General features: G+C 38.6%; 1 protein-coding gene and 1 pseudogene across 4 annotated transcripts in view; both read right to left on the minus strand.

The window, feature by feature from the left end:
* LOC136136000 (cytochrome P450 2C18-like) overlaps positions 1-6,412 on the minus strand; it is a 45,804-nt pseudogene extending 39,392 nt beyond the window's left edge.
* A 14,393-nt stretch (positions 6,413-20,805) lies between these two features.
* The window catches only part of HELLS (helicase, lymphoid specific), a 38,529-nt gene continuing 31,490 nt past the window's right edge, over positions 20,806-27,844 (minus strand). For all 4 annotated transcript variants that reach the window (XM_065893720.1, XM_065893718.1, XM_065893719.1 and 1 more), the window contains 3 exons: positions 23,082-23,178; positions 22,924-23,000; positions 20,806-20,900 (listed from right to left, as the gene is read on the minus strand). In XM_065893720.1, the coding sequence (XP_065749792.1) occupies positions 20,806-20,900; positions 22,924-23,000; positions 23,082-23,178 (269 nt within the window). The remainder of the gene's footprint in view (positions 20,901-22,923; positions 23,001-23,081; positions 23,179-27,844) is intronic.

Genomic DNA, 27,844 nt, shown 5'->3' on the forward strand with positions numbered 1-27,844 from the left:
CTAATAATTGGTGATGTTGAGCATCTTTTCATGTGCCTACTGGCCATCTGTGTGTCTTTGGAGAATGTTTATTAAGGAGAAGACCCAAATTTCAACACAGTTTAGTTGACCTCTGATGCCTAAGAAACTTATCAGTCCCCAATGCCTACCTTGGAACCAATATCCAGTTGACTGCTTCAGAATCACCTGTAAAGCTCATCCCATGGGAATTCTGACTCAGTAGTGATAAATACTAGAAATCTATATTTTTTAAAACCACCCTAGATGATTCAAATGCCCAGCCCAGTTTAAGATCCGCTAGTATTACTAACAGAAAGAGAGCAAGCATCACAAAGGCAGTGCCAGGACATGCAGCAGCTCATGGAAGAACAGTTTCTTCCATCCTGCATCATTCTTGGCCACAGACAGCAGCTTTGTGCAGAATCCAAAAGGATTTTATTACTACCCAGCTGGCTCTGACTAATTACTTTTTTCTTTCATTCACTCATACTTGTCCTGCTCCCAAGCTATTTCCTTAACATCAGGCATAATTTGCTTCTTCACAGAAGTTCAATTTTCATAGCTATTCTGAACAAAACACAGTTTATATAATAGATGACTTCTTGAATGAAATCTCTAATCACAAAACATTTCCCTTACCATTTACCTTCAGCCAAAAATCATAGCAAATGGTGGTGAAACAAAGGGAAGAAACACTTCAGTCTTTTGTCACGTTATTATTTTGATTCAACCATACAAAGACCTAAATGTTTCTCTACTCACAAAATGCATTCCACTATTATTGACAATGACAGACCAAAAGTAATACTCCAAGGGAGTGTTTGCCTTAAATAATATCTTTTAATAATTTTATCTTAATATATTGTAATGTATTTTAATATATTTTAATGAAGATATTTTATTTAAAAGTAGATGTTCATGGGCTTCCCTGGTGGCGCAGTGGTTGAGAGTCCGCCTGCCGATGCAGGGGACACGGGTTCGTGCCCTGGTCTGGGAAGATCCCACATGCTGCGGAGCGGCTGGGCCCGTGAGCCACGGCCGCTGAGCCTGTGCATCCAGAGCCCGTGCTCCGCAATGGGAGAGGCCACAACAGTGAGAGGCCCGCGTACCGCAAAAAAAAAAAAAAAGTAGATGTTCATTTACTTTCCCTTTGCAAGCCACTAGAGGAACATAAAACCTACTTACATTGGTTAAGGATTTGCCGATGTCCTTAACATCTAACTGTAGGATATTTCCAAGAATTGGGAGAGGAGTGGGGCCAGTCAGGAGCTGCCCTTTCCCAGAGCTCTGTTTCCAGAGTGAGGAGAAGCAGACAGGAGAGAGAGACAGAGCACCAGGACCACAGCCGGATCCACTGGAACCTTCTCTTCTTACTCAGACAGCTGTGAACCTGAAATCTAAAGCTTTTATAACAGTCCCTGCTAATTCAGCTTGTGCCTCTGACTCATAAATTGAACAATCAGCTAGGTCTACTTTAATTTCTCTTTTGAAGGAACTTTAGCCTTGTGATAATTAAAATATGGTGTTCTTTGCTCTTGCCCTTTTTTTCAATGCTCCACCTGGGCATTCCAGTTTAAGAGGTCTGGGGTGGAGCCCAGGTACTGGTAATTTTTTTTAAACACTCCAGGTGGTTGACAACCAGTGAAGTAAATGATATGATCAAAAAGTTGCTCAACATTCTGGATTCTCAGATTAGTAACCAGTTAAGAATTTATGACTTTGAGGGCAGTCCTTGTATGTTTAAAAAAAAAAAAAAAGTATATCCTTTAATGCTTTATCAAACACTAATATACTTTGTCCTTGAAAATGAAAGCCTTTTGAGATATTTTAGAGTACCATACTAACATTATAGCTTCCCAAACATAAACCAGCTAACATAACTCATACATTTTGAAGGTCCAAACATGTATCAAGGAAATAGCTAAGTAAATTTATACACATTTTACCATTAAACTCTCCCCCTCCCCTCAGAGAAAACACTTTAATTTTTATTTTTCAGATGGGGAAAGGGAAATTCAGAGAACAGGAGGTCCGGCCAGTGTCACACAGCTAATAAATGACAAAACTGGGATTTGAAATAATATCCTCTAATGCCCATTGTGGTACACTGTGGCTTACACCACAGCTGCCTCAAGAACAATTTTAGGAAAACAAAACCAAACCCCCCAAATATTAGTTTCTCTGAACATACACCCTGTGAATGTCTACAGAATAACAAGTTTCACACTAAATAAATGTCCGTTACTTGACTGCAAGGATAAAAGCGTCGTGGGTTCTCAAGACGTAAAAGATAGGGATTCTCCCCTTCCATCACTGCAGAGGTGAAACTGGCTCAGGTAACTAAGGGAAGGGCTAATCTCAGGGGGCAGAGCTTGAGAAACCATGACTTCTCCCACCTCCCAGTCACCTCCAGATAAATCTGCTTTGGTCGCTTTCTTTGTTCTGTCATTGTCAGAAATAATGGAATGAAGTATGCACAGCAAGGAAGGGAGATTTTGACAAGACAAAAGGTGTGGATTCAGTGGAAGATGGAAGACAGGGACTTCACTGAACAGACTCATGGCCCAGAACCAATGCAACATGCAGACCTGAACAGGAAACAGCACTTAGTGGTCATGAGGATCTAAATGTCACTGGAATTATATACATTACTAGATCACTAATAGTAATGCTTATACAAAGACATATTCTATAAAGATATCATCATATGTAGTTTTTTATTGAAGTATAGTTGATGTACAATATTATATGTTAAGTACAAGTATAAGATACAGTGATTCACAATTTTTAAAGGTTATACTCCATTTATAGTTATTATAAAATATTGGCTGTATTCCCTGTGTTGTACAATATATCCTTGTAGCTTATTTTATACATAATAGTTTGTACCTCTTAATCCTGTACCTTTATATTACCTTACTCCTTCCCCCTTCCCTCTCCACTGGTAACCACTAGTTTGTTCTCTATGTTTGTGAATCTGTTTCTCTTTTGTTATATTCACTAGTACAGGAGTATGTACTTTTCCAGTGGAGTTTTAAGCTGTACTTGAGGGAAGCTTCTACGGAGTCCACAGAGTGTACTGGACATCCTCAGGGAAAAGAAAAATAGCCACCCTATAAGCAGTTCTTATATTTTCCTATCAAGTGTTCCGATTTTCAGAGCTCTAAAATACTTTATGCTAAAGCTTCTTATTTTTGTTGCTCTGCCTTCTTTGTATTTCCTTTTCAATTTCTAGCTTTTTAAGCTACATTATTCATTGTTTGATTCATTTTCACAGGTTTGTCCTAAGTGTTCAGAAGTATTACATGGTATGAATTTTCTTCATTGAATAATATTATCTCTATTCTACATATTGTTGGTATATCTGTTGTTAGGATTTTAAAAGTATTGTGGAATATTGTTTTTGGTGCCTTCTTTGATCCGAAGATTGTTTTTTTGGCCATGTGGCTTGTGGGACCTTAGTTCCCCAACCAGGGATTGAACCCAGGTCCACGGCAGTGGAAGCGCAGAGTTTTAACCACTGGATCAGGGAAGTCCCTGATCCAAAGATTACTTAGGAGAGTTCTGAAATCTCCAAGCAGTTGTTTTATTTACTTCACACTTTGTTTTTAATTATCCTGAAATTGGATTACAGGAAATCCATTACACTATTTAATTTTTTTTAAGCTGAGGATCTTTTATAGTCCTTTATAGGACTATAGTCCTTTTGGACTATAGTCTTTTATAGTTCAAAATGGTGAATTTTCATTAACATTACATGGTCAACTGTTATTAACATTTGTTTGACATTTTTAATTGTATCACTCCTTCTTTCTACATCGACCAGAGTTTTAACTGCCTGATGGGTCAGCAGAACATGATGTATGAATCTCCAGTGATGGCAAAGGATGGCTTTCTCCTTCCTTCATTCATTCAAATGCTCATTCGTGTATTCCTCTCACAAAAATGCATGGAGTACTGGGCCCCTAATCCCAGTCAGGCCCTGCCCTGAGCACTGAGGACATAGGAGCAAGTGAACACAATTGCTAAAGAAGGGGTGTGACCCCACATTGGCAATGGGAGGAAGATCTTTCCAGGCTGAGGGTACAGCATGCCTAGAGGATTGGATGGGCCTGCTGGGGCCACAGAGGGAGAAGTGTAAGTAGAGAAAAGAAAATGCCAAGGGCAGGGTGGAGGGTGTGTGAGTTTTCATTGCTTTGGTACTGCTCACTCAACCTTCTGCAGGCATGGTCTGCCCAGTTACCTGTCACAGGAGTGCTTCTGGGCAGAACCCAGCTCGGTGATCTCCACAGTGTGGTGTGGTCCAGCTGGCCATGGGAGCAGCTGTATAGGGGACTCTGCTTCAGGAGCCACTGTGGAGGAACCACATCCTAGTAGGAATGTGGACCTGGAGCAGTTGTGGCAAATGCTGAAGAGTTTCCTGGCAGAATGCACTGACACTGAGACACCCAGGCTCGCTGTCCCTGGCTATCAGTGGGAGACGGTGGAGTGTGCTGGGATGGGTCAGGTGTTCATAGCTCTCTTGAGTTTAGGCAGAATTTTTCAGGTTGTCAAAGAACGGTTTTCTCTACAGGGAAACAAGGAATCTGCCAGTCAGCAGTTCAGCACAAGCTGTAGCAAAATGTAAGGCTCCTGACAAGTTTCATCCTGTGAAGGAAGAGGATGCAAATGCAGAAAAGTCTGGTGACCTGGACTTGTTCAACCCTATGATGAGGAACACCATATGTGTTGTAATAAAACATGGGGGGAAACAGCCTGTCTGTGGAACTAAAACCTCAGGAGAGTTTTGGAGGGAACTGAATGAAACTTCATCACCTGCAGAGAAGAGACTGCAAACCTGAGACAAAGAAAAACCCTGTGATTAAACTTGAGCTCCTAGAAGTGGTTCCTTGGACATCTGGTGATCCCAAAGGAGCATCTGGCAAGGACCATTTGCTCCCCAATCTCTGTGCATGGGTGCTGCTCCCCTTTCCTCAGACCCTCCCCCTGAACGCCAGGCTGACCTCCCCCTGCAGCTCCGTTCCCCAACCCATGTTTACTGTGAGTCTAAGGGGAGAGCTCCTGGCAAGAGGATATTCACCACCACCCCAGGAAGCCTACATACACCCCTCTGAATCATATCCTACCAAGGGGTTTTTGTCTGCCTTTTTGTCCACCATGGCCTGGCTTTTTTCCCTGGACACTGCCATTCTGAAATTTGAAGTGTGTTACCTGTGGCCTCCCTCATGACACGAGTCGTAAAAATCCTAATACACTGGTAGACTTTTATGTCACTGAGTTTCTTATTTTCCTGAAAATATTTTGGAACTATGCGTGTATTTAGTTTTAGAATACAAAGCTCACTTTTGGCAAGTGGTTTTACTTTCTTTCATCCTGATACTAATATATCAGGATCGATTCAGTTTAAGTCATTCCCATTATATCGTACATCTAGAAATAACAAGCAGTAGATATTTCTTTGATGAGTCAGTTCATTTTTGTTTAAACAATACAATATCTGTGAGCAGTTTAATCCACAAAGACACTTGAAATTAAAAAATACTTTTCTCTGTTAATGTTTCTACCTACCAGTGTTACAAGAAAGAGCTGAAAATTGCTTCTTGGTTTCAGTAAATTATGGTTGAATTTTTAAATGACTAGTGTGTGGTGACTGAGTGGAGAGGGCAGTCTGTGGAGTGGGAGCCCAGCAGGACTGGACCCATCCATGTCGAGTGCCCTCTGGTTGTGGGGAGCTCTGGAAGGGACTGCACTAATTGTAGATGTTCCATGAAGAGGGAGGTAGCCTCAGGCTATCACTTCCTGCCTCTGCCCCAACTCACCAGGAGACCTGGTGGCCACTGGGGACCCTCAAACTCTTCACTGGAAAGATGGACCTATCCCAGTATAATTCCCTCTTCAAAACGGTGTCTTTAGGCTTCACGTGCTGATGTCCTCAGTGGGATCTTGTCCCAAGAGCTTGGGTGGGGGCCTTGGTACTGGAGGACGTGGTATGGAGGCAGCTCTGCCCAGTAGCAGGGCTGACACAGAGTCAGGTGTATCCCCAGGGCTGGCACGTGGATGGGTGTGGAAGCAGAGCACACAACTGAAGTCTCAGATATTTGGGCAAAGTGTCTTGAGTCTCAGGCCCAGGCCAGTCCCATGCTACAATCAACAGCCCTGAGTCTGGTCCAGAGCCACAGACACTCAGGGCAGAGCAGCTGTCATAGTCTTAAGGGGACACAGATCCTTGGTGTCAGCCGTCATGAGGCTGGAGAAGTCGCATGCCCCCTGCCCACGACCAAGTCTTAGGTTCCCCATCTGTACCTGGGTCCAACATTAGGAACTGCCTACGGTGATCCTCGGGAGCTTCCAATATGAGTAGATTCTTTGAATCAGGATAAACGTGTTGCCCAGAACTGTTCCCATTACTCATCCTGAAGCAGCAGTGGGGGTGCTGTTGAGCAAGAGGGGCCCTTTCATTTCTGTTCAGTGGTATGATGGGAGAGTTTCACCTTCTCATGAAAGTGGGCTAGCTAATCTATCTCACCTTCTCACAGATAACAATGATTCAGTCTGGGCAAGTTTTTCATAAGAAAACAGTTCACAGAACACGTTTGGAGGGCCACCCAGATCAAATAGATCCTAGAAGGGATTACTTGAGAATAAGGAACCGCAAGGAGTGAGATCTCTTAAGAGTGCGGCTTTTCATCTGAGGACAGGCCCCAAGATGCACTAAGTATCAGAATTCACACAAACGACACAGGATCAAATAGAAAATCTAAGAAGTCGTGTTGGTCAAAGAAATTGATTTTATAATCAAAACTAATCCCACAAAGTCAGCTTTGAGTTCAAGTGGCTTTCTTCATGAATTCTATCAAATTGAAGGAAGAACGAGCATCAAACTTATACCAACCTTTTCAGAAAGTAGACGAAGGAAGAACACTTACTGATGTTTTGTAGAAACCAGTTATTACCCTGACACCAAACCTGGGAAAGACATCACTGAGAAATAGAATTACACACCAATATGGTTGTGATCACGCTCACATTGTCTTAACAAAATAGATTGATCCAGCAACAGCATAATGTCATGACCAAGAGGCATTTATCAACAGGAATGCAATATAACCCTTAAAATAAAACACAAAATTTAAGTCCACTCTTGTTAACTAAGTAAAAAAGATAAAACAAAAATTCACCTCAATAGATTTGGGGAAATTTGGAAGAAAATCATTACCATCATTATGGAAAAACCCCCCAGCAAAATTGGAATAGAGGGAAAGTTCCTCCATTGATAAAGTACATCTGTAAGGAGTCTTGAGTTAGCACCATCTTTATCAGTGAAACATGGAAACATTTCCCCACACTATGGAGAACAAGGCAAGCACTCATCACCTCTACTGAATGTTAGATAGTGGATTTAGTAAGTGAAGTATGGCAAAAAAAAGAAAAGAACATTGAAAAAGAAGAAGTAAAATTTTCCTTCTTCACAAATGGTATGAATTTATAGGTAGAAAACCTGAATTTATTTGTAAAAACTTACATTAAAGTGTACCTGATTTTTCCCTCCTAATAAACACTTTACTTGTTTCACTAAAAAAATTAAAATAAAAAAATAAAACGTACCTGGGGGTCTTCCGTGGTGGCGCAGTGATTGAGAGTCCGCCTGCCGATGCAGGGGACGCGGGTTCGTGCCCCGGTCAGGGAAGATCCCACGTGCTGCGGAGCGGCTGGGCCCGTGAGCCATGGCCGCTGAGCCTGTGTGTCCAGAGCCTGTGCTCCGCAACGGGAGAGGTCACAGCAGTGAGAGGCCCGTGTACCGCTAAAAAAAAAACAAACAAAAAAAAGCGTACCTGGGATTTGTTTTAATCAGGTATGGTAAGACACGCAGACACAGAAATGGCTGTCATGAAGGAAGAAATTGTTGCCCACAGCTCGCTAGATACAGGAGGCACAGCACACCAGGCGGGGCCACATGTGGACGCTCCCTGGTTGGTCAGGAGGCAGAAGGGGGGTGAAGGGAAAGCATGGGCGAAAGCCTTTATCCTGGTTTTAGTGGGAAGGAATGAGCGAGACAGGGTAGGTATGATTAGTAAGCTTAAGATTAGCTGTTTGAATAATTTCAGCAGGCTCCAGGGTGCAGGTACTGCCCCTTGCTGCCATGAAACTGGCAAACTATGTTATTACACACAGGTATATGAATTTCAAGGAAGGGAAAAATTAATCTATAGAAATAGAAAAGTATTGTTTTAGGACAATTATGGACATTGATGGACTGGATCGGACATAAGGGACTTACAGGGGTAATGATAATGTTCTATATTTTGATCGGACGGTTGTTACATGGGTGTTAGCATTGATCAAAACTCATGAAATTGTACAGTTAAGATACGTACAATTCCCTGTTGCTAAATTTCACCTCAATAAAAAAGAAATTATGTTTCTATATTGTATTTTTTAGGTATGTTGACATACAACATTATATTAGTTTTCGGTGTACAACATGATTTGGTATTTGTATATATTGCAAAATGATCACCACAATAAGTCTAGTTAACATCCGTCCCCATACATAGTTACAGAATTTTTTTCCCCATAATGAAAACTTAAAGACTTACTCTCTTAGCAGCTTTCAGACATGCAATACAGTATTATTATTATTTTTAAAAATAATTTTATTTATTTTTGGCTGCATTGGGTCTTCGTTGCTGCGTGTGGGCTTTCTCTAGCTGCGGCGAGCGGGGGCTACTCGTCGTTGCGGTGCGTGGGCTTCTGAGTGTGGTGGCTTCTCTTGTGGAACACGGGCTCTAGGCGCGCAGGCTTCAGTAGCAGTAGAACACGGGCTTAGTTTCTCCGCGGCATGTATAGTCACCATGCTGTACAGTACACCCCCATGACTTTTTTATTTTATAACTTAAGGTTTGTACCCTTTGACCACTTCACACATTTTGCCCTACCTGAGCCCCCACCTCTGGTAACCACCAAACTGTTCTCTGTATCCAGGAGTTTAGTTGTTTGGGTTTTCTTTTGTTGTTTTCTTTTTTAGATTCCACATATAAATGAGATTATATGGCACTTGTCTTTCTCTGACTTATTTCTCTTAGCATAATACCCTCAGGGTCCATCCATGTTGTTGCAAATGGCAAGATTTCATTCTTTTTTTATGGCCAAATAGTAATCTCTTGCATACATTGACCACATTTTCTTTATCCATTCATCCTTCAGTGGACATTTAGGTTGTTTCCATATCTTGGCTATTGTAAATAATGCTGCAGTGAACGTGGACATTCAATAAATGTCATAGAATTTCAGCCCTTGTGGGGAATTGCTTGGTTATTCCATAAAAAGGCCTTAGACCAATGTTATAAACGCCTTACTAGCCACAGAAATCTTGTTTTTAGATTTTTAACATCAATAATTTTAGGAGGGGTATGTCCTCACCACTTTATATGAGGCCCCAATATTTCCAATTGTCTTCATTCATTTTCTTTACTCTCCTAGTTCCTGCCTTGATCACTAACCTAATCAGAGACACACCTTGGTAGAGGCCTGGCTCATTTATGTAGGATGGTAGAATGGAAAGGATTCAGTACAGGACGCCAAGAGATCCTGGTTCTGAGTCTGGCTTCTGCCCTGTCATCTTTGGGAAGATTGCTTTCTTCTCTAGCCTTAGTTTCATTATCAGTAAGATGAAGCCAGGAGACTTCTTGTTCTCTAGGGTCCCTGAACAGAGGAATAATATGTAACAGAACTCTGGTAGGAATTTTGGTACTCAGTAACCATATGATCAGGGTTTTGAACACTTTTTTTTTTTTACTATCACTTTCAGTAAGAAACATATTGACATGACAAGAAAACGCACACACACAACCACACACAAATGAACTGAAAAAATTAAAAAATGAATGAATGAATAAATGAATACATAAGCATACTACTTGGTTCAAGTAGGTAAGTGCTGTTCTAATTTTGTGGAGGTATAGATATATACACAAATCATCCCTAGACAATATGCATTAAAAGCCTTACATATATTTACAACTCCAGATTTAACAAAATTGGTTGAACAAATTAACACACACACAGTGCTAGATAAATGGGTAAATGTTGTTAAAATGGGCAAATAATTCCTAGACAATATTTATCAAAAGCCTAGAAAATGTTCACACCTTCAGACTTATAGAAATGTATCCCAAGAAGCAAATCAGAGACTTACAAAGACCTATATAGGAGACAGTGCTATATATCCAACACTTATCCAATAACAGACAATTACTTTAAAAAAATAATGATCCATGTATATTGTAAAATAATTTAGTATGTACTCAATAATATTCTTGGAAAATAATTATAGATATAAATTGTAAATCTTATATTCTTACTAGGAAAAACAATTTGCTAGGTTTTATATACAGTGTGATCCTGAGAGTGTAAATATGTGTGTGCTTTTAATTGTGCACATAGAAAGAGATAAGGAACATGATTTCTGTGTTTTCCAAATTTTCTGAAATTGTTACTTTTAGAATTAGAAAAAGAAGATTCTACTTTAAAACATAATGAAATAACTAAGAAATCTCCCTTGCTGTTACAGATACAGGAGTTAGTGAATTGTTGTTCTTTCCCTTTTTCAACAGGCAAAATAAAATAAGTAAAATGGAAATCTTAACCTTGTAAAATAGAAAGACTGAAATAGAACCGGGAAGGTCAGTTTTAATTGGGGAAATTATGCCACCTTGTGGTCTTTTCGTATATTGCCACGTATAACCATTTTTAGTACAAATTTCAGGGCTAAATTCTGAGATTGTCCGCCAGCTTGCACGTTGAGAGATCCTCTTTCAATTTCATGGCACTTACTTGTGGCAAATAAGAGTTTGTTTATGGAATGAGATGGTTATAACCAATCAAAAACAAGTTTGTATTTACTAAGCCACTACTATCAATAACAGGAAATCTTTGAGTTAGCTAATCCCTAAATAAAGTTCCTTCTCAACTGAAACACTGTAATTCTAAGTCTGCAGCGGAATTTTTATATTCTTTGGAGAGAAAGACTGGAGCCACCAAGAAAACTTTTTCCATTCATTGTCAAGTGAAAGATGAAAGGGCTCAGGGACACGTCAGAAGCCACACTGATCAGTGGAGCCATTCAGTGGCTGAGCTGGAGGCCTAAACACAGAGTTAACAGGTTATGCAAGCTCCAAGGCAATTTATTTTAAAGCAAGAAGAGCTGAGGACAGATTCACAGAGAAAAAAAAAGTAGAAAAAAACCCAGAAAGCAAGTGATAACAGTAGAAATCTGGCAAAAGATGGCACCAACCTATATGATCTTTCCCTAAAATACATAAGAATAAAAGCAGCTGTTAGAGAATAGTTCTGCTGTTATTTGATAAGCTTTAATTTTTTAAGGGAAAAAAAAGCATACTGGATTGGTCACTTGAACTCTGACAGGGAGGTGTCCCTAACAGATGGCCTTGTAACGATTTATATTGAAAGATTTAGTGTAGGTAAAGGTCTTGGAACAGGGCCTGGCACGTGGTAGCACTATACACACATGATCGCTGGCATTATTGTTAAACGGTCACTATAGCATTTTTTCTTTGTCTACAAGCTGGCTTCTGACAAAATTTTTCTGAAGTAGGATAACATGCAATTTGCTGGTTAAAACAAACAAACATTGCCCTTTAGATGATTATAACAGCGTGTAACTCAAAACTCTGCTTCGTATCTCCCTGACAAAGGGTTTAAGTATTTCCAAGCTGGCTGAAAATACACTGTGGGCAAGCAGATCCCCCTCTGCACATGCTCCCTTTTGCTTCCTGTGGTCGTGCAGCCAGGATTACCTGAAAGAAGGTTGCCTTTTTTCTTCTCTGACAAGCAGCACTGCAGGCGCCCATCCCAGGAGGCACAGCCCTCTCTGCAGAGCAGACGGTGACAAGGAGGGGCAGAGTGATGGTGAGACGCCTCAGGGCCAGTCCTTGTGTCTTCACTCCCTTCCCGCCACTTCCCAGTCTGGCTTCACCCCTTTTCTACTCAGTCAGGAACAGTCTTGGCCGCAAAATGTTCAGTATGTATCAAGCTAAAAAGGCATGTTGAAAAGAACATACAGAGAACTTCCATTTGAAAGAAAACATGTAAACACATATATGTTCACATAGAAAAGTATGGGAAGGAATTAGCCCCCAGGTTTTTAACAGCAGTGGCTGGGTGGTGAAATAAGTGATTTTTCTTTTCTTTTTCTTTCTTTTCTTTCTTAAAAGTATGACGTTTTGACACTATCAACATAGAACATGTATTAGTTTAGAAAGAAGTGGGAAAAATGTTATTTGGAAAGAATGGTTTGATTTTTTAAAGACTGCAGTGTTTCTGCACATACATTTACCAGTCTTGTCTTAAATATTTTATTATTTGTCATCAGAAATCATCTTTATCAAGATTAATATTGTAATCATAATGCAAAGCATAAAGCCCAGCTATGCCTTGAAAGGGCAAGTATAAACACATGGTCGGTCTAAATCAGAATGGGCATGAGAAAAGGTTTATTTTCAGGTACTTGAAACACCTTTCCTTTTGGAAATGGCCTTTAACATCTTGCTCATTTGGGGACACTGGGGCCTTCTGATAAGAGTTAAGTATACAATATAGTCAGTTTTGATAAACACCAACACCTGAGTAAACCACACACTATCAAGATGTAGAATAATTCCATTCCCCTGGCAAGTTCCCTCACCCCTTTTCCAGGCAATTCCCATCCTCAGAAGCAACCACTGCTCTGGTTTCTAGCACAATACATTAGTTTTAGCTCTTCTAGAACTTCATAGAAGTAGACATTTTTGAATGATGAAATTCGCTCTTTGCAAACACCAGACTTTAAAGGATTTTAGGATTATCTTTACAGGCAATTGAAGAAAACCCTTTGGTTTCAGAAATCTACCTAGTTACTATGAGATTAGCTTCATAATTCAAATATCATATGCATTTATATACAGTATGGAATTCTACCTTTTTAGGAGAAATAAATTGCCACTGGGAAGTCTGGGTGTGATTTGTGTCTGTTTCTCTTTAAAGAAACACTTCAAATAAGGTCAGTTTTAAACTAACATTACTGGAAATTGAGCATTTTCCTTATAGGAAGAAAAGAATTATAATTAGAACTTACAAGGACTTCTCATGGGATTTAAGGGATTTTCTTATGTCCAAAAACCCTCTCTGAAGGTTTGCTTAATCTTTCTTCCATTTGCTCATTCTTGTGTTTATTCAGTAAATATTTATTGGACAGTTACTGCACACCAGGGTCTGGATTAGGAATTAAGGAAATTTTTCAGGAAAAAAAAAAAGTGGTCCTCGGGATATTATTCTCTAGTCAAGAATAAAATGCATATTCTCGGAGAGTTATAAGGTACTGAATAATGAGTGTCCTAAAAAAGGTAGAAGGATCTGTAGAAATCTGAAAGGGATGAAAATACCTTGTGAGAATCAAAAATTAATGGAATCAAGAAAAATTAATGGTATTTGAACTAAGCTTTGAAGACTGGGCAGAACTAACTAAATATCACAAGGCTTCCAAGAACAATTTCAGCTGTCTCCAACTGGTTTTGTATTTACTTGCGTTTGAGAGTAAGAAATAATTCTCAGTGGTGGTTTGCATAAATGCCTCATCTGTCCCTGTACCCATACCTTTGCCATGTAACTTTACAGTGCCCCCCAACTATGATTCTGGGCTTACCCCAGTGACTCTCTTTGGCTGATGGGAAATTAGATGTGATGCAAGTAGAATGGGGGTAGTTAGGCAGAATTTATAGGGCATAGACAGTCAACCTCCTCATTAAAGAATGGAACAGCTAAGCCAAACTTGAAAGCTTTTGGTGCAGCTGACCTTACATGTGCTCCAGGATAAAGCTGCTAGCAAAGCTCTCTCAAAAATTAACTACTTACTAGGCCACAAAGAATATCTTAATCAACCACCAAAAGCAACACTGTTATTCTAGCAACATTCACTGATCCCAATGCAATGAAATCAGAATTCATTTTTTAAAGTCTAACCAAAAAAAATCCACCCACCATGTGACAGTACTGTTCAAAATATTTTAAAACATCTTAAATAATAATTAAGGTGTGAAAAGATTCTAAAAGTAAAATCCCAACTATTTGCAAGTAAATCTCATTAAATGCCCAGTATTTATCAATATATAAATTGTATAGCTTTGCATGTAATCACTGGATTACAAGCAAGAAAAGAAATAAATTCACTATTCAACTTCAACAATCATAAAATAAGAATATCAAGATAAATCCAAAGAAACATGGTAGACAGAGCTGACATGAATGGCTCCCCACCAACTATAAACACATATAAATGCTGCATAAAATATTACAAAAATACTTTTATACAAACTTAAAGGAAAGAAAGGCAAATATTCAGGTGCCAGAACCCAAAAGATAAAGAGTGGAGTACAGAATTGACTCATAAGCCCAAGGACAGAACAGAATTATTGCCTCAAAATGGGGCATTGAGTTTTGAAACAACTACATAAGACCTGGATGTTCACAAGACTGCTTCATTCTATTAAAAAAAGGATTAAAAGAATTCTATCCACCAATGTAGGAAAGTGAAGATGTTCACTGTCAGTCCAGGCAGGACCTTGGGTATGGAGAAAAAGGTCACCCATGAGAAATCAAAACCAAGATCTGCACCACACAAGGGGTGAAGGCTATGTTTGTTTGTTTTTTTAATTTTTTAAATTGAAGTATAGTTGATTTACAATGTGTTAATTTCTGCTGTACAGCAAAGTGATTGTTATACATATATATACATTCTGTTTTTTTATATTTTCCATTATGGTTTATCATAGGATACTGTATATAGTTCTCTGTGCTACACAGGACCTTGTTGTGTATCCATTCCGTATATATTAACTTACATCTGTTGACCCCAACCTCCCACTTCATCCCTCCCCAACCCCCTTCCCCTTGGCAACCACAAGTCTGTTCTCCATGTCTGTGAGTCTGTTTCATAGATAGGTTCATTTGTACAGTATTTTAGAAGCCACATACATGATATCATATGATTTGTCTTTCTCTGGCTTACTTCTCTTGGTATAATCTCTAGGTCCACCCACATTGCTGCAAATGGCATTATTTTGTTCTTTTTTTTATGACTGAGTAGTATTCCAGTGTGTGTTTATCTTCTTTATCCATTCATCTGTCCATGGACATTTAGGTATTGGCTACTATAAATAGTACTGCTATGAACATAGGGGTGCAGTTATCTTTTCAAGTTATAGCTTTCACTGGATATACGTCCAGGAGTGGGATTGCAGGATCATATGGTAGTTCTACTTTTAGTTTTTTAAGGAACCTCCATACTGTTCGTACCAATTTACATTCCCACCAACAATGTAGGAGGGTTCCCTTTTCTCTACACCCTCTCCAGCATTTATTATTTGTAGACTTTTTGATGATTCTGACTGGAGGTGATACCTCATTGTAGTTGATTTGCATTTCTCTAATTAGAGATGTTGAGCACTTTCTCATGTGCCTGTTGGCCATGTCTTCTTTGGAGAAATGTCTACTTAGATCTTCTGCCCACTTTTTGATTGTGTTGTTTTGATAAATCAACTATACTTCAATAAAAAGGAAAATCTTTTAAATGGGCTACATTTTGAAGTACTTACTCAATTAGGGTGATCCTCAGTGAGGTACTAACGAGCCATGTCAGAAATGTGGATTCTGTTAGGCTGGTTTCACTTTACTTTTTTGCATGGCAAAACTTGTATGCCTTGAAATATCTTCACTGTTCCCTCACATTTAAACAGATGTGATTCTAGGTTGGGATTTTTTTTCAACACATTGAAATTTTTTACTGTTAAAATAACACATCTGCTGTCCACCTGGTCTTTGTTCCTTTGTGAGTGACCTGGTTTTAGAAGACTCTTTGCATTTGATGTTATTTTATCTATAATGAATCCAGGAGTATAGTTTTCCTTATCTTTTCTGTTTAGTGCTTGATAATCTAATCTGAGGTGAGGTCTTTCATCTTTCTTTAATTCTAGGGAACAGTATTTCTTTATCCAGTGCGTTCACTGGATGATTCTAACTTTATTCCTACTTCATGTTTCCAACACGCTCTTATGTAGTCAACAAAACAGATAAAGTACCCAACCTTGTGGAGATGATGAGAGGCTGACAGATTGTCAAGTGTGGTCCTTTGTGGGGAGGATCAGGGACATTCATTCTGAAGTGAAATGCAAGCTGACACCTGAATGCCAAGGAGCCAACCACTCACACATCTGAGTGAGGAATGTGATGGAACAAGTCCAAACAGTAAGTAATGAGTTGATCAATTATTAATTTTTAGGATTACCTCTGGCATCGCTGGTACCTATCTTCAGGTCCATGCAGAACTTAAGCTTCCATTCTCTCTCATGAAAAGATTAAACCTGTCTTGTACCAAGTAGTATAATACTCTATTATCACTTGTCATACACCCTAGTACTGGTATAAAGAGAATTCATTGGAAGGTGGAGAAAAAGGTAGGAACACAACAGGTATAACCTTGGTGGTGAGATAAATAGGGTAAAGGAAAGCCTCCTGCACCCCATGCTCCAAAATGAGTCCATGCCTGGTTCCCCAGCACAAGGTAGTCAGGTCAGAGATCTCATTTTGATGAAACGATAAGATGAGATTTACTTCATCTCTTTCAAAAAATATGCTTAGTATTGGTGGTGGTGACAGCAGCTAAAATCCTTATTCAAAAATCCAATAATAAATTGTACAGAGAGCAAAAGAGGGGTAAGATAACTATATAATTGATCTGTTCTCACCAGAGGTTTTCATCGGTACTGAGAAATGTCTTTTGGTTAACAGTTCCCAAACCTCACTAATTTGCATACCTGTCATAGATTTTGCTATGTAGAATTAGTCTGTGGTGACGAAAATTAGAAGACTGGTTACCTTGGGGTAGGGTTGTTAATTAGGAGGGCAGAAAGCCTTCTTTAAAGAAACACCCCATTTAATCTGGATGGTAAGTTACACAGTGGATACACTAAACAGTATAAGATTTCTTTATTGAGATGTTATATCTCAATAAAAAGTGAAAATGAAACTTGCCATGTTTCTATAATAACTGTGCTATTTTTATATTTCTTTAAATAACTTTTTAAAGCTAAGAAGAAATGAAATGTTCATCTGAGCACCTTAATTGTATAGGTGCGGGGGGTGGTGGTGAGTACTGAAAATGAAAAAGCAGGCACACATTATTTTATAAACATCCTGAAATACTTTAGAGAAGAGGAACGGCTCACACAATCCCCCCACTATCAAAGACCTTTTCAGGTGGTGACATTTAAGCAAACAGTTAATGATATAGAGGAATCTAAAAAGTAGTTAAGACTCAGGAAGAAATAAAAAAGACCCAGAGATGTGACTTGGGGGCTGATCTGTAGAGTGATCTGACTGGAGGACATAGATTTGTGAAAGGGAGATCAGGAAAAATTATGGACAAATTAATTTATCCTTTAGAGCTGCGTTTCTCCACTGGAACCTGTGGACGTAGCTCAGGAATTTGAGTTTTAAAATGTGTATTCATTTCAATCAGATCTAAACAAAATGTAGAACAAGTACACTATAGATCACATGAATGACCAACTACTATACAATCAAGTACAGCTACCTGTGAGTGTTCATACTTTCCAATTATATTGGTACCAAGTAACACCTAAGAGAGACAGTATTTTTGTTGCATCTGGCTGCCATCTGCTTGGTGCTGTTGTCAAACTCATGTCCTAGATATGCACCATAGACTACATTACAACATGTTGTATTTTAAGCTTAGTTTACCACCTCTAAGCCAGAGATAAAAATGTAAAAATTTGTTTTTATAATTCACTTTAAAAGTCATTTCAGGGCTTCCCTGGTGGCGCAGTGGTTGAGAGTCCGCCTGCTGATGCAGGGGATGCAGGTTCGTACCCCGGTCCGGGAGGATCCCACATGCCGCTGAGCGGCTAGGCCCGTGAGCCATGGCCGCTAAGCCTGTGCGTCCGGAGCCTGTGCTCTGCAACGGGAGAGGCCACAACAGTGAGAGGCCCGCGTACTGCGCGCGCACACGCACACACACGCACACGCACACACACACACACACACACAGTCATTTCAACTTTTAATCAAACCTGTTTAGAGTTAAAATCATTACCTAAGTTAGAGACGGAAAATGTATATAATGGAAAGACAAGCTTCACTAGATTTTGACAAGTTACCTCTTCTCTGAATGTAGCAATGGTTGTAAACCAAGTGATAACAATAAGTGATTCCAAAGAAATAAAGACCAAAAGATATCTTTAATTTTACTCATAAATATGATTCCTTGGGCTTGATTTTTATAACCATTATCAATGATAAAGTATTAATACATAGTATGTTATTTGTGAAGATGTACTGAATACAGCAAATGGAATCATAAAAGCTTAAGTAGCATTAACTTAAAAAACTCAAAACCAAAACAATCTTAGGAAGTAAGAGTATAGAATTTAAAACCAGAAACACTTAATGTTTTGAATATAAACGTTAGTGCATTTCAGGCTTTTTATAAAGTATTACTTCAAAGTTCTAAGACTAAAGAAATCAAATACAATTGCTAAGACATCAGTGAAAGATTCCATCAAACATATTTGCCTGGAAATGTTCAAGTACCACTTTCACTATACCTCTCAGTACATTCAGGAACTGCCTTGTAATACAGAAGAATGACTCACCGAATAGTAAAGCTAATGAAGTATTTTTCTTGGCAATTTGACAAAGTGAGGGAAGACAAATCCTGGTCTGAGAATACCTTTTTATACAGATGAAGCAGGGAGCATTTGTTTCAGTATCATGGAGTGAATACATCTGTTCCTCTTGCCCCTTAAACTAAAATCTGGAAACTAAAGTAACAAAGGATGAAAGAGTCATTAAACTCCCAGAAAACACAGGAGATGACAACACAAGATTTCAGAAGTTGAAAAATAACCGCATGGGTGGTAAGTCTTAAGAGGCTGGAGAACAAGTTCATACAGTTCAGATTTGAGATCGTTTATTAGGCAACCAAGTAAAAATATCAAGTAGGCAGTTGGAAGTGAGTTCAGGAGAAAGATTCTTGCTGGAGATATAAACCTGAGTCATCACCACACAGTTGGCATTTAAAGCAACAAGACCATCAAGGGAGCCCACTTGGGAGATTCTAATGTTAAGGAGTCAAAGACGTAAGAAAAAAATAGCAAAGGAGATTGAGAAAGAACCAGAAGTAGGAAGAACCAGGCAAATGTGTTTGCTGAAAACCTAGCAAACTAAAGAAATGGTTTAATGGAAATGAAACAACTATGTGAAATGCTGCTGAAAGATCAAGTAAATGAGGTCGTAGAGGTCACTGGAGACTTTAAAAATCTGACTGGAATGGGTTTAGGAAAAAAATGGAAGCAAAACAAGTCAGTGAATATAGACTTGTTTCAAGGAATTTGCTGTAAAACAAGAAATGGGGCCTTTCTGTTGGCTCTAGCTAGGACAGACTATATCCATAAAAGTAAACGATACATGGGCACAGATGCTGGTAGGTTTACAGATGCAGTGGTGGCAAGTTCTTTTCTGATCATTTTTATTTTCTCTGTGTGGACAGGGAGCAAGCCCAGAGGGAGGAGGTATTAGAAATGTTAAGGACAGAAATAAACCCATGAAATAATCATTTGGGCTCAATGTAAAAGAACGGATTAGGAAAACTTAGTATGACTACTAAGCAACCAACTAAGGTTACGATGATGATTTGTCAGCGATTGGTAAACATTTCCACTTCGAAAAGAATCCACTCTGTAGTCTCTTCTTTCCTTTGGCTGAATATTCTCTTAAAATAGTTTTTCTTCTGAGTCCTAGGTTCCATTACCCTAAGGCAGAGAGAATCTCATCTACATTTGAATATACATGGCAGCAAGAATAACAAGCTCCACAAAAATGTATGGTTCAGGGAGCATTCAGTTTTCATATACATACAGGGCCTAAATGGTTCCCATTTTGCTCCTCTGTTATGCATCTTGTGTTACTTATATTCCTAAGTCTTACTTTAACCCCTCCCTGCTATAAATTTTCAGGATCCCTTTTCTCTTGTTCTTTTCTTGTTTTGCATGGTACACTGCCACTTCCAATTTCTGGTCTTTTGTCAAGAACCTATAATTTCTTCCAGAGCCTTCTCTGCATTGATCCAAGGTCCAGGTGAAATCTTTATATGATGTATGTGTATAGTACTAATGAATGAAACAAGAGGTACCATAATGTTGAATCACAATGCCAGTCAAGACGTTTGCTAGTATTTCACCTGAGCCATTATTTATCTGAAAAAATAATCTGATGAGATCATCTTATAACAAACATTTATTTGCAAACTATTTTATAGAAAGTGACCTCTAAAAAATCAAACCATTTCTTATTTAAACAATAGACAGTATAATCCCAATCTTTCCCCCATCCAAAGCCTACTCCATAACTGAAGTACCAAAAACTCATGAACTGTACTGCTAAAAAGGAGGGTGGGGGAAAGACATTAACTTCCACAGGAAGACTGTATAAATCTGGCAGTGGTTAAGGACACAACAGCCTATACCCAGGAGTACTATCGAGTCCGAAAAATTAACTGAAACTTACTATGAATATGTCTTTGCTCTTAATAAGGCTCAGAAACGTATGCAATGGTACAAGTTATATTATGTAAACTGATATAATCAAAGAAGTAGAGTGAAAAATCTGGATTTTAACACCAATACAGATCACCAGATGTAAACAAGAACTTTTTAAAGACATTCTTTTAGCTCCAATTTAAAACAAACATTCGGGACTGGAATCTTCAGAATTTTCTAGTATCTTGAAAATCCCCATCTTCTCTTTAATTGGTCCTGAGGCATTCATTTGATCTAAGAGAAAAATATATAAACAAGTTTTTTTTTTTAAGTATAAGAACTTAAAAAGAAATCTTAAGAGAGGTCCACTATGTTTTTATGAGAAGTGAGTCATCTGTCCAAAATTTCAAAATCCACAGAAATGTGGGCCACTTTAGCAAGAAAGTACACTCCTCTTATTAAAACTACAACTGGCCTCCAGGGAACAAACAAACTGAAACATCAGTTTGCTAATCAAAATCACTTCTGCTGTATTTAAGATATACAGATACATAGCAATAAACACCAATCTGAATTATGTTCTCAGAGATATTTTTTAAAAAGCCCAATTATGGTTAGTTTAAAAGCAGGAAAGCAAAATACCATGAAAATATATCTTTATACACTCCCATAGCTAATATGAAATCTATCTTTTGCATTTTTGTCAATATGATAGCTATTGGAATGAAAGCACTACTGGTTTTAATTTGCATTCTCTGACTCCTAGGGAGATTGAAGCATCTTTTTATGATGGCTGGCTGTTTCTTTCTCTCCTGGAAATCGTCTGCTCTTAAGCTGTCCAGTTTTCTTGTTGATATTTAGTTATTTATATACAATAAACATTTCCTGTGTGCCGTGTGCTGCAAATATTTGTAGTTTGTCTCTTATCTGTTTACGGTATTGTTTGTTTTTACAGAAGTCTTTAAATTAATAAAATCTGGGGCTTCCCTGGTGGCGCAGTGGTTGAGAGTCCGCCTGCCGATGCAGGGGACACAGGTTCGTGCCCTGGTCCGGGAAGATCCCACATGCCGCGGAGCAGCTGGGCCCATGAGCCATGGCCGCTGAGCCTGCGCATCCGGAGCCTGTGCTCCGCGGTGGGAGAGGCCACAGCAGTGGGAGGCCCGCATACCGCAAAAAAAATAAATAAATAAAATAAAATCTATTAATCTCTTCATTTAGTTTGAGAGTTTTGTATCCTGTTTAAGAATTCTTTTCCTGGGGCTTCCCTGGTGGCGCAGTGGTTGAGAGTCCGCCTGCCGATGCTGCCGATGCAGGGGACGCAGGTTCGTGCCCCGGTCCGGGAGGATCCCTCATGCTGCGGAGCAGCTGGGTCCGTCAGCCATGGCTGCTGAGCCTGTGCGTCCAGAGCCTTTGCTCCGCAACGGGAGAGGCCGCAACAGTGAGAGGCCCGCGTACCGCAAAAAAAAAAAAAAAAAGAATCCTTTTCCTGGACTTCCTTGGTGGCGCAGTGGTTAAGAATCCGCCTGCCAACGCAGGGGACGCGGGTTCAAGCCCTGGTCTGGGAAGATCCCACATGCCGCAGAGCAAGTAAGCCCGTGCACCACAACTACTGAGCCTGCACTCTAGAACCCACGAGCCACAACTACTAAGCCCGAGAGCCTAGAGCCTGTGCTCTGCAACAAAGAGTAGCGCTCACTCGCTGCAACTAGAGAAAGCCCGTGCACAGCAACAAAGACCCAATGCAGCCAAAAATAAATAAAAATTAAAATTAAAAAATTTACTAAAAAAAAAAAAAACAACAACAATGGGTAAGGGGGGGAGGAGTCGGCCAATTCCGGAATGCAGGTCATTTTACTGGACAAATAACCCAGTTTTTCCAACAAATCGATGGCATGGAAAAACAAAAGTGAGGAGGGTGATATAGAAGAAAAGAGATATAGCAAACAATGAAACTTGGATCCTGATTCAAACGGTAAAAAGATTTGAGATAACTGGAGAAATCTGGATATGAACTGGGTATTAGCTCATATTAAGGTTTCAGGACCAACTCTCTTAAATTTAATAATGACATAGTGACTATGTTTAAAAACATGTTCTTCTCAGTAAAAGATGCCTAAGAAAGTGGCGATGGGTAAAATGTCATGAGTTTAACATTCTGACTAAAGAAAATGGCAATGAAATAAAATTGGCTAAATGTTGTAAACTATTAATGGCAGAATGAATTATCCACAGAGGTATATTATACTATTCTCTCTACTTATGTATATGTTTCAAAGTTTCTGTAAAAATAATAAGTAAAACCATGAGAGATACTTACCAAGGAGATCACTTCGATCTAACAACAACTCCAGATCTTTATCACTAATGACCTTCTCTCTTGATCCTTTTACTTCCCTATAAGGAAACAAGATATTCACATCTATATGATAAATCAAAACTATGCATTATATTTTTCTAAAATTAAAACAATCTTACCTTTCATAATCTCTAGATTTTAATAATTCCATTAATTCCTTAGGGTCTAAAAAGTTCTTAGATTGATTTAATCCAGATTGACCACCTTTGAAATGATCTAGAAAAAATTTTCAAGAAATTCAAAACACTCAAAATTGCCTTTAAAACCAAAATACAATACATTACAAACCAATCAGAATGCCTTAATTAAAAAGGACAGACAAACCAAGTGTTGGTAAAAAAAAGAAAAGCAACTGCAATTAATCATACTTTGCTGGTGGGAGTGTAAGATGGTTGGGGAAAAGTTTGGCAGTTTTCTATAGCTAAACATACACCCACTCTAAGACCAAGAACAAATACATACATATGACCATATATATTTGTATAAGAGGAGCTTATGCATAAGAACCAAAATCTGTAAACAATTCAAACATCAATCCACAAAAGGATGGATGAATTATTCAGCAATATTTTTGTTTAAATCGCAAACTTCTAACACACACAACATATATGAATCTCAAAATATTATGTCGAATATTAAGTAGCTAGGCAAAAAAAGAATACATACAAATGAATCCAGCTATGAAGTTAAAGGAAAAACTAACCTATATGACAAAAATTGGAATAGTGATTGCCTTCTAGTGAGGGGCAAGGGAGCCTCAGAAATGACTAGAAAGGGAAACTTTCTCGGATGTTGGAAATGTTCACTACCTCGATCTGGATAACAATTAATTGAGTATATACACTTGTTATAGGCATCAAGATGTACACTTAGCTGGGAATTTTACTGTATGTATATAACACCTCAATAAAACATTGTCAGCATTTTAAAAGTTCCTTTCAAATTGTTCTCTGAGATTAATCTCTAAAATTACTAAAAGTAAAACTTGGGGAAATAAGACTATAAACTGTACCTAATTTAAACTAAATTCAAAACAAAACAGAATTTATTTCATAATTCAAGTCCCTAAAAGCAGCACAGGTGAAAAAATTTTAATTTGCACAACATCTTATTAGGACCAAGTTCCTTTTTCCTCCAATGGAAATTCTAACTGCAATCTGAATGCTCCATCAAATCAAAGAGGTCTAAAGCCTAATCCACAATTTCCCTCAAAATCAGATATACTGGAGAAGGTATTTGCAATTAGAAAAGTAGCATAAAATAAATTGATAGCAATTTTCAACATTATTATGATTTTTCTAGGCTTCAAAACTTATATAAGATGATTTTCAGCTTTTCTTAAGGCAGCCATCAAGCCATTTATCCAAACAGAATTTTATATTGAATAAATAAAAGCAGAACTCCAAGGAATACCAGGGAACAGAACATAAAATGCCAATGCCTCACCCACTTCACTTTCCCTATCCTCAAAATCTTTTCTAGATTAAAAAAAAAAAATACTGTGTTTTTAATATTCTATTATTGAAACTATGAAAAGGGCATACTGGAGTCAAATATTTTTGAAATAGTAGGTTCAACAAAGTAAACAGATTTTATTGTAGCACTACTTCAATATACCTTTAATATTCTAATATTTAATACATTTTACTTGCAAGAAGAGGCTTGGAAGTTTTCTTAAAGCATTTTGGCACACAAATCTCTTATCAAGAATAAACAGTACGGCTTCCCTGGTGGCGCAGTGGTTGAGAGTCCGCCTGCCGATGCAGGGGACACGGGTTCGTGCCCTGGTCCGGGAAGATGCTGTGGAGCGGCTGGGCTCGTGAGCCGTGGCCACTATAAGCCTGTGCATCTGGAGCCTGTGCTCCGCAACGGGAGAGGCCACAGCAGTGAGAGGCCCGCGTACCACACACACACACACACACACACACACACACACAAAAACAGTAGTGGCTTCCCTGATGGCGCAGTGGCTAAGAATCCACCTGCCAATGCAAGGGACACTGATTTGAGCCCTGGTCTGGGAAGATCCCACATGCCGTGGAGCAACTAAGCCCATACGCCACAACTACTGAGCGTGTGCTCTAGAGCCCGCGAGCCACAACGACTGAAGCCCGCGCCTAGAGCCTGTGCTCCACAACAAGAGAAGCCACCGCATTGAGAAGGCTGTGCACCTCAACAAAGAGTAGCCCTTGCTCGCCTCAACTAGAGAAAGCAGCAACTAAGACACAACGCAGCCAAAAATAAATAAATTTATTTTTAAAAAAAGGATAAACATTAACAATAACATCATACTCAACAGTGAAAAGCTGAAAGCTTTTCCTAGAAAATCAGGAGCAAGACAAGGATGGCTACTCTCGTCACTTCTATTGACACAGTATCGGAAGTTCCAGCCTCAGCAATCAGACAAGAAAAAGAAATAAAAGACGTCCAAATTGGAAGGGAAGAAGTACAACTATCACTATTTGCAGATGACACAGTACCATATCAAGAAAACAACTAAAGTCTCCACAAAAAACTGTTAGAGCTAATAAATGAATTCAGCAAAGTTGCAGGATACAAGATTAATATACAGAAAGCTGTTGCATTTCTATACACTAATAATTAACTATCAGAAAGCAGAAGTAAAAAAACAATCCCATCAAGAATGAAATATCTAAGAGTAAACTTAACTAAGGAGGTGAAAGAAGCATTGGAAGAATTAATATTGTTAAAATGTCTATACTACCCAAAGCAATCTACAGATTTCATGCAATCTCTACCAAAATACCCATGGCATTTTTCACAAAACTGGACAAGTAATCCCAACATTTGTATGGAACCACAAAAGACCCCTCCAAAACAAAAGCAATCTTGAGAAAAAAGACCAAAGCTGGAGGAATCATGCTCCCTGACTTCAGACTATGCTACAAAGCTATAGTAATCAAAACAGCATGGTACTTGCATAAACACACACACATAGATCAATGGAACAGAATAGAGAGCACAGAAATAAACCCACAGCACTTATGTTCAAATAATCTATGAAAAGTAGGCAAAACATACAATGAAGAAAAGACAGTCTCTTCAAAAAACTGGATAGCTACATATAAAAGAATGAAACTAGCACATTTTCTCACACCATAAACAAAAATAAACTCAAAATGAATTAAAGACCTAAACTAAGACCTGAAACCATAAAACTCCTACAACAAACTACAGGCAATATATTCTTTGACATTGATCCTAGCAGTATTTTTTAGATCTGTCTCCTCAGGCAAGGGAAACAAAAGCAAAAAAATAAACAAATGTAACCTAGTCAGACATAAATGTTTTGTACAGTAAGGAAACCATCAATAAAATGAGAAGGCAACCTACTGAATGGGAAAAAATATTTGCAAACTCTATGTCTGATAAGGGGTTAATATCCAAAATATTATAAACAGCTCATACAACTCAATATCAAAAACCCTAAACAACTGATTAAAAAACTGGCAGACCTGAATAGACATTTTTCCAAAGAACACTATACACGGCCAACAGGCACATGAAAAGATGCTCAATATCGCCATCCATCAGAGAAATACAAATCAAAACCACAGTGAGATATCACTTCACACCTGTCAGAATGGCTATCATCAAAAAGTCTAAAAAAAAAAAAAAAAAAAAAAAAGTCTACAAATAACAAACGTTGGCAACGATGTGGAGAAAAGGGAACCCTAGTATGCTGTTGGTGGGAATGGTGGGAAAACAGTATGAAGGTTCCTCAAAAGAACTAAAAATAGAACTACCATATGATCCAGCAATTCCACTCCTGGGTATATATCCAAAGAAAACAAAAATAATAATTTGAAAAGATACTTGTATCCCAATGTTCACAGCAGCATTATTTACAATAGCCAAGATATGGAAACAACCTAAGTGTCCATCAACAGATGAATGGGTAAAGATGAATGGTTAAAGAAAAATACAAAATGGAATATTATTCGTCATAAATAAGAATGAAATCCTGCCATTTGAAACGTGCATGAACCTAGAGATTATGCTGAGTGAAATAAGTCAGACAGACAAAGACAAATACTGTATGTTATCACTTATATGTGGAATCTAAAAAATAAAACAGATGAATAACAAAACAGACTCAGATATAGGAAAAAACCTAGTGGTTAGTGGGGAGAAGTGGGGGCAAGGTAGGGGTAGAGGATTAAGAGATATAAACTGCTATGTATAAAATAAATAAGCAATAAGGAGATATTGTACAGCACAGATAATGACTTTATAAAAATACAGTCATTATTTTTTAATAACTTTAAATGGAGTATAAGCTATAAAAATTGTGAATCACTATGTTGTACACCTGAAACTAATATAATATTAGAAATCAACTATACTTCAATAAAAAAAGCTTCTTTTTCTTTAATGAAAAAAAGAATAATCAGTAACATCACATCAATCCCCATGATAGTTTAAGATATGGCACTTTAAAAGTATACTTGATACTCTTCACTGCCCCATTGCTCCTCATTTTAGACACTAGTATTTTTCATTATGTCTATGGTCACACCAACCCAGCTTAGGTCTTCACAGCTCCAAGTTCCCCACTGCCTATTTAAATCCTGCACTGATTTCTTTCTTTCTTTTTTTTTGCGGTACGCGGGCTTCTCACTGTTGTGGCCTCTCCCGTTGCGGAGCACAGGCTCCGGATGCGCAGGCTCAGCGGCCACGGCTCACGGGCCCAGCTGCTCCAGCGGCATGCAGGATCTTCCCAGACTGGGGCACGAACCCATGTCCCCTGCATCGGCAGGCGGACTCTCAACCACTGCGCCACCAGGGAAGCTCCTATTTCTTTTATAAAGAAAGTAACAATAACAAAAATTCACAACACACAATAGACAACTTAAGCGAG

Source organism: Phocoena phocoena, chromosome 16 (assembly GCF_963924675.1).
Source record: "Phocoena phocoena chromosome 16, mPhoPho1.1, whole genome shotgun sequence".
In the NCBI taxonomy this organism is placed as follows: Eukaryota; Metazoa; Chordata; class Mammalia; order Artiodactyla; family Phocoenidae; genus Phocoena; species Phocoena phocoena.